The sequence below is a fragment of the Nothoprocta perdicaria genome, unplaced genomic scaffold (assembly GCF_003342845.1).
Source record: "Nothoprocta perdicaria isolate Ctin4 unplaced genomic scaffold, notPer1 scaffold_376, whole genome shotgun sequence".
Classification (NCBI taxonomy): Eukaryota; Metazoa; Chordata; class Aves; order Tinamiformes; family Tinamidae; genus Nothoprocta; species Nothoprocta perdicaria.
The window spans coordinates 16,260-23,472 of NW_020455617.1; the positions used below are offsets into that span (position 1 = coordinate 16,260).

A 7,213-nucleotide genomic window follows, 5' to 3' on the forward strand; every position below is an offset into this window, starting at 1 on the left:
GAACCGGTTACGTTCAGGTCTCCCTCTGATAAACCTGTCTTTGTCACATAATCGTTCACAAAGTTATTCTTCTCCATATTTAAAATATTTTTCTTCATCTTAATACTTTTTCCACTGTAAATCAAGTCTTAGCATGATTTCTACCTYGGGACCTAAAGGATGCTAACAGTTAAGCTTCCTAACATTTTCAAGTACTTCTTTTGTACGTGCAGTCAGGCCCCAAGATCCATGCGTGTATGATTTGCTCCAAAGCTATTTAACACCATTTGTTGGAACAATGGGAGAACACAAAGGAAAAACTTAACAAAGTACATTTGAAAAGCAAGAAGGCTACCAAAAATCCACCCCGCCAAGGTCCAGCCCAGCCGCACGATGGATTTCGTTTTCCAGAACTGTTCACTGGCTAYAAAGCCACGGCGTGTTGCTGCAATAGGGACCTCTTTGGTTCCCTAAGGAAAGGTGACAAACCCTGAGCGTACAGCTCTGCACACACATGTCTCAGACACTTAGATAATCTTTAACTAGGGTCGCCTTATTTAAAGCCAGATCAGCTCCCTGGTTTGATTTTTTAAGCACGACTGCCCGACTAGTTGTACCCATTGCTAAAGGAAGAGACCTGAGATAAGGAGAGGCCATTTGAAGAGGAGAATGATTTTCGTCACCAAATCCTCTGCGTGATCCAAGCGCAGCTCCCAATGCTGCCACATGCAAAGCTTTCTCTGGAGACAACCTTACTTGCCGYGTCAGCCACGATTAGCCTGAAGTGACCCCCACTCTCATTTGCACAGAATAGCAGTGTCTGCCAGCAATTAGAGCAAAAGCAAAAAGATSATTTAAAAATATTTTCCTATTGTCTTATTGTTTTGGAGCACGCAAGCATGCAAAAAAAATAAAACAAAAACCAAACCCTGCACAAAGCCCTGACAGGTTCTGAACAGCTCAGGATAACAGCAGTTATGGAAATTATTTCACACACCAAGCTCCAACACAGACTGCAAATGATCTCCTGTTTGTGTATCAATAGCACGATGATCATGAAATAAATCATAACAACGAGCGTTTACAACCACATTTTATTTACATCCTGAAATCACCTGGCTTTTCCAATGCACTCTTATCACGAGATATCTGTTGGGTCATGTCTAAAGTGCTGGGGCTCACAGTCTCGAGGATTTTACACAAGTTGACTTGTTCTGCACGGGATCAATACTTAAAATACTTCACTATGACCTTAAGCAGGGCTCAGCAGCTCTACTTGTTGAAGCTTTCATGGTGGTTAAAATCCTTCATGGAATAACAAACTGATGTTCCTGGTTAATCTCACCTGTGTATTTTTAGAAATAAGGAAAGTTTTAGCAGCTATTACAAATAAACAGAATAAATCAGAAACAACTAAGTATTTTTCCTCTCACAGAATCTTTATTTTARTAAGACTAACATATCAAGCATTTATAGTAGTTTCACCTACCTGTTTTCTAAAGGCTCTTCTTTCTTTTCTGGCTCTTGTCTTTTCCAAAGGTTTCCAAGCACAATCCCTACGAAGAGCAGAACTCCTACTGTCCGATTCGAAGTAAACTTCTTCCAACAGTCTTCAGGTTTATCTATGTCCAAGGTGTAAATCTGAAAGGACAGTASAGCATTCCACCATTATCATTCTGCAAGCCTGAATATTAGACACTTAGCCCCCCAAAATGAAAGGTCTACACCTTGGAAAAATGAATCTCAAATTCTGAAGTCTACCTGAAGCTCCATGACAAACAGGAAAACGCTGCTCTTAACAGAGGTTTTTGCTGCACAAGGGGCATCTATATTTATTTGGCAGATTTATTCACTTAGAACATACAGCAGAAAAGTCAGCTATTGCACACAGCATTCCTGGACCTTCTTAGGGAAGGAATTATAAGCAGTTTAAATATTGAACTACTGGGTCAGTTAAATTTTTAATTTAATTTTAATTGCTTTTAATTGCTTTAAAAGCGCAAAAGTATCTAGGCATATGAACAGCTCTTTCTGAGAGGTTTCTTCAACAGATAAGTTCCTCATTCTTCTGTGGGAACTTAAAAGAAATGGCACCTTCCTTTCCCTTTTTAAATTTTACTATAAAATGTTGGCCAAATTTCARTAGAGAAGAGGTGACAGGGAGAATGCAGCAGACCCTGCTGATTGTACTGCACAGAAAGCTGCCCGGCCGCACAGGGATGGTTTAATCCAGCTGCTCTGGAGSGCATCTACTGAGTTCTGTAGGAACCAGGACACCTGCAGCAGCTGCTAGAAACAAGGCTGGACCCAGAACTTCCCAATTCACCCTCCGAAAATGTCCAGACAGAGGGCACCCGACTAGAGGAAATGRAAGTTAGACCAATAAAGCCATTCCTCTGCCCGCTGTGGTTTCTGCAGTTGTGCAGAGGGGACAGGGCTGGATTCCGAGCAACGAACCTGCAGCATTTGCCTGAGCTTCTAAAACAGGGCATTACCCACAGCCTTAAAAAGCCTGCAAGCCCCTCAAGCACAGATTTAAAACACCGAAAGTTGAAACACTGAACTAAGAAATAAAATTCAACAGCAGCCAAGTCATGAGATGTACTTGTGAGAAACGCAAAGCAAACAGAAATGTTATTTCTTTATCATTAAACTTCTCTAACTGGATGCGAATTTGACATATCCATGACCTGATTTCCTCTGTTTCCCCTTAGACAGGGATTCAGGCAAAAATTCAATAATTTAAGAAAAGTCTAGCCCATATGGCTTAATGAGTTTTTTAAAATCAGGTACCGCATGTTCAAAATATTAATACTAAAATTACTCTTGATCTCTCAAGATGAAGATACTCTTTGGTACACGGAACCACGCTGCTCTAATGACTTTCGTGATCTAGAGAGTTGCCCACACTCCTCTCTACTTACAGCCCCTCGTTCTGCATCCGGCGGTGCAAAACTCCTGTTTGCAGGAAACTACTTTGCATTTCTGCCAAAACTACAGTTTGGAGCCACTCTGACAGTCCAGACTTTGCATGATTATCCATTGAAACGTGGAATGTGTCTCAAGTGCAACCCTCACAAACAGCAGTGCCCAAAAAGTACCAAACACAGTCATGAATAACCTTAAAAGTCGACAGGATTCAGAAAGAACAGGGAGAAAAGATCCCGTCCATCTCCTTTTCGGACAAAGCAAATGGTCAGTTTTACTGTTATTTATTAGTATTTCTAAGCTAATATAAACTGAATTGGATTGCTTTCAGCTAGAAGAAGAACTGTGATCTAGAACTATTGCAGAATTACTGTAAAATTGCAACATTAACAGCTGCTACGGGTAGTAGAGAAAAGGCCATGGGAAATTTTGTTCCATTGTCAAATCCCAGGCCCGGGCACAATAGATAAAAGCTGGTTACATGTACAATGAACCATTTCGGGAATACAACACACAATACTCACTTGGATACAGTTATAGCATAGCACTTTGTAGAAAAACTTACATGTGCCATAGTAGACAACTTAGCCTTTTAAATTAAAAAAAAAAAACTGAAAATTAAAATTTAATAGATTGCAATTGCAGACAAAAATTAAATATCTATGTGAGAACGAGATTAAGAATTATATCAGAATTATATCAGTAAAAAAAAAAAGCTACAAGCCTGAGTTCTTTGGAATAGGAACAGACTGAAGAACACTCTGTGGACCACTAGGGTTTGTTGAAAAGGGAGCTCTGCAAGAGGCACTAAAGACAAGAAAGTTGATAGCTAGAGGACTTAAATTCTCTTTACAGAAAGTTACAGGAAAAAAATCCAGCAGTTTGGAAATTGACAGGCGTTGAAAAACACTCCAATTTCTTTTCAAGAACTTCCACATAGAAAAAGTTCAATAACTTCATCAAACCTGGTGTGCTAAGTGAGCCCCGGCGGCCGCCACTGCTGAGTAGTAGGGCAAGGTCTGGTTGCAATTCATTCCTGCCACGCACAAAGCCATGAGCATCGCCCCACTGAAGCCACTGAGCCACTGCTTTGTATCTTCTTTGAACTGTAATGCTGTTGACTTCACACCAATAAGGACGTCATCCCTCTTATCCTAAAATGAAAGAATGGATTAGCAAAACAAAGCCCCCAAAATAGAACCTAAGTGTTAAGTCGTGAGAAAAGGGGCCTCACTAAAACTAGAAATGCTTCTTATTCAGGAACCGATTGAAGCCTTTCTGAAGATCCCTTAAAAACTGATCCGCAGAGCTACTTTAGTGCCCAACAGCTTCATCAAAGCTATTTACACAGCGYGTTTACATGTAGCTGACAAAAAATTCCCAATGCTTTGCACACTAGTTCAAACGTACAAGCAGGGGGAAAGGGCCCCTCTTTTTCCCCTATTTTAGCTCATTCAAGGGTGAGGAATTGCAACAGGTTCGTACCGTTTGAATCCAAAGCAGCAAATTAAACACATAAATACACACAGGTATCTACACGTTCCCCCTGTTACTCTACCTGATGAGCATATATGGTATCATATACCAGCGTCCACATAACTCCAGCCACATATAGGGGCAAACACACGGACCACTCGCACGACCCTTTGACGGCCGACCACCCGAGCAGCGCTCCCCAGTTAAAGGCAAGGCCTAAAAGCAGAAGGAGAGTTCAGGAAACGGAGCTAAAAAGGTGCCCACAGATATCTAAACCACATTCGGGGAATTCAATATTACTTCCTTGACTGTGTATCAGGTCAGCAGGTTTTTCTACACACGCGAGTATCCCTATTTTCTATGCCTTTTTTTCACACAGACATTAAATACAAAAATAACTTGATATCAAATACACAGGACATAAACAGAGAAGTACATTGAGCTACACATTTTTCCCCGTTAATTTTTTATTTCTTTAGCACAGAAAAAAAAATGCTTTGGAGCGCACTCACACAATACATCTCAAGTTAAAATGTTGCAAAACAGTACACAGCAARCTGCAGTAGTTAAAGAATCATAAAAAAATTGTAATTATGATTGAAAAGCTGAAGGCAGCTAAAATGCAAAATATACAAGCTACTGACAGATGTCTTATGGCTTCAGGTGCAATCAGTTCCTGTAAAGTGGTTTTACTGAAAACTGAAATGTGGAGCAAATGCACATTTACAAATGGTTTCAATATAACCTCAGAACTACAGCTAATTTTCATGTGACAAATGTTCTCTCTCAACACTTCAAGAAAATACATTTATTATCAGGAAAAAATAATCAAACCCTAATTCCTAGATCTTAGAAACTTTTAAGAAGCTTCTGGCACAACACAGCTTTATCTGTATTTTTATAAAATTTAGATAAAATCAGATGGCTTAAATTCAACTTCTAATTTCTAAGCCCCAAACAGTATCTGAAACAAAGTAAAAACATTTTAAACTCACCCAGAACTAACTGTGGCCAATATGTTATTCTCTTCATCAGAGGATAGGTGATCACAAGAGACAAGGAGGCTGCTCCCAGGGCTATACTGTGAGAAGTATTATCAGACTTATTATTTGCTGCTCTATTTGCAGACTTATTATTTGCTGGTGCAAGAACCCCAAGACATTGTGCAGCATTACCAGTGTGGTTCACATTATCAAACCAAAGACTTCCAGCTACAATGCAGTGACTAAAATCCTCCTTTTTCTTTTCTCTTCCCAAACCTTTTCAGCTGAAAACCTCTGTGCTTAACACAGCGTCAAGAAAAGAAATTTTGAGGAATAAAATGTCACTTCTAAATCACCTGTAGTAGTTCAGACACAGAAGCACACCAAGAGCCAAGCTAAGCTGTCCCCCAAGAAAAAYGAAGGACTGGAAAGTGGAGATATCGCCAGCTGCCAGGGGTCTGCTTGCTGTCCTTGCAACCTGAAACGAGAAAAAAGAAAAAACGTTAAATCCTAAATCCAGCATGATAAATACAAACTTGTCAGAGAAGTGTCATGCCACTGACACGACAGTGAACACTCTCGCGAGGCACCCCGGGGTACACAGTCTGCAGTCCCACGGGACTCCCGGCTCCTTCTCCGCAGAGCTGCTTCCCRGAAGCTCAGTCTGCTCCGGTGCATGGGRTTATTCCTYCCTAGATGGAGGACCCTGTACTCGCCCTGGGTGAACTTCAGGAGGTTCCTCTCCACTCATCTCTCCAGCCTGTCCAGGTCCCCATGAATGGCCCTTGGGGGTATCAGCTTTGTATCATCAACAAACTTGCTGATTGCCTGTCCCCTGGTCCAGAGCACTGACGAATGCATTGAACCAACGGACCCCAACGTTGACCTCTGGGCCACACCGCACGATATGGAGCCTCCAACCAGACTTTGCTCCACTGTGCACAACCTGCTGAGCTCTGCCTTTCAGCCAGCTCCCAACCCACCTCGCTGACAGCTAAACCAGCTTTAAAGCTGCAGCAGTCTTACTTACTTTGCTCTGGTGTGCAGAAAAGAGTTGAATAAATAAAYGTATTGTCTTCAGCTACCACATACCGCTAATAACATACGATTAACTTACACAAAGCAGTCCGTACTTAYAGAGTAATATGGGCATAAAGTAATTTTACCATTCCAGCAGAAAACACAGACAAATGAATCGCATCTCAAACAGAAACATGGACAACCTTGACAAACTTCCAACATCCAAAAAATGGATTTGCCTGGAGATCTATGCATGCTTAAAGCCTACAATTATTGATCGTGTYGCAGGTGAAAGATTGGGTTTAATAACCCGCAATTCACTTCCTTATCAAACGTTAAGAGGCCTCCTGGTCTTTAGAAGCCGCCAGGGGCTCCGCTACCTTTTTGTCATAGTCCCGATCCCACATGTCGTTGATGGTGCAGCCYGCTCCACGCATGAGAACCGCTCCGGCCCCAAACAAGGAGAGCAGGTAGCAGTCCGGGAAACAACCCGGCTCTGCGGCCAGGCCTATGCTCCAGGTGCACGGCAAGTACAACAGCCACGTCCCTGGGAGAAAACAAATTTACATTGAAAATTCGGATTTGAACGAGCGGAGGTCGGGCGCTGAAGGCAGAAACGCAGCAAGCAGCGCCCCGCGCTGTGCTGCCCACAGCTCCCCCCCACCCGACGTCACGCAACGGTCCCAACGGCGCCTCCCGGGCCGCAACGCTCGCGGCAGCCGTTACCGGCGCGCGGCGGCGTTGCCAAGGCGACGGCAGCCCCCGTCGCCGAGCGCTACCTGGTCGCCATGGCGACCGCGTCACAAGGCGACGGCAGCCCCCGTCGC

At 42.7% G+C, this 7,213-nt stretch overlaps 1 protein-coding gene across 1 annotated transcript in view; it reads right to left on the reverse strand.

The window, feature by feature from the left end:
- COQ2 (coenzyme Q2, polyprenyltransferase) overlaps window positions 1–7,213 on the reverse strand; it is an 8,526-nt gene continuing 1,313 nt past the window's right edge. Inside the window, exons 2-8 of the mRNA XM_026044672.1 lie at window positions 6,767–6,933; window positions 5,723–5,844; window positions 5,379–5,464; window positions 4,466–4,599; window positions 3,873–4,061; window positions 1,469–1,620; window positions 1–1,324 (exon numbers count right to left, since the gene is read on the reverse strand). Of these exons, the coding sequence (XP_025900457.1) occupies window positions 1,321–1,324; window positions 1,469–1,620; window positions 3,873–4,061; window positions 4,466–4,599; window positions 5,379–5,464; window positions 5,723–5,844; window positions 6,767–6,933 (854 nt within the window). The 3' untranslated portion in view covers window positions 1–1,320. The remainder of the gene's footprint in view (window positions 1,325–1,468; window positions 1,621–3,872; window positions 4,062–4,465; window positions 4,600–5,378; window positions 5,465–5,722; window positions 5,845–6,766; window positions 6,934–7,213) is intronic.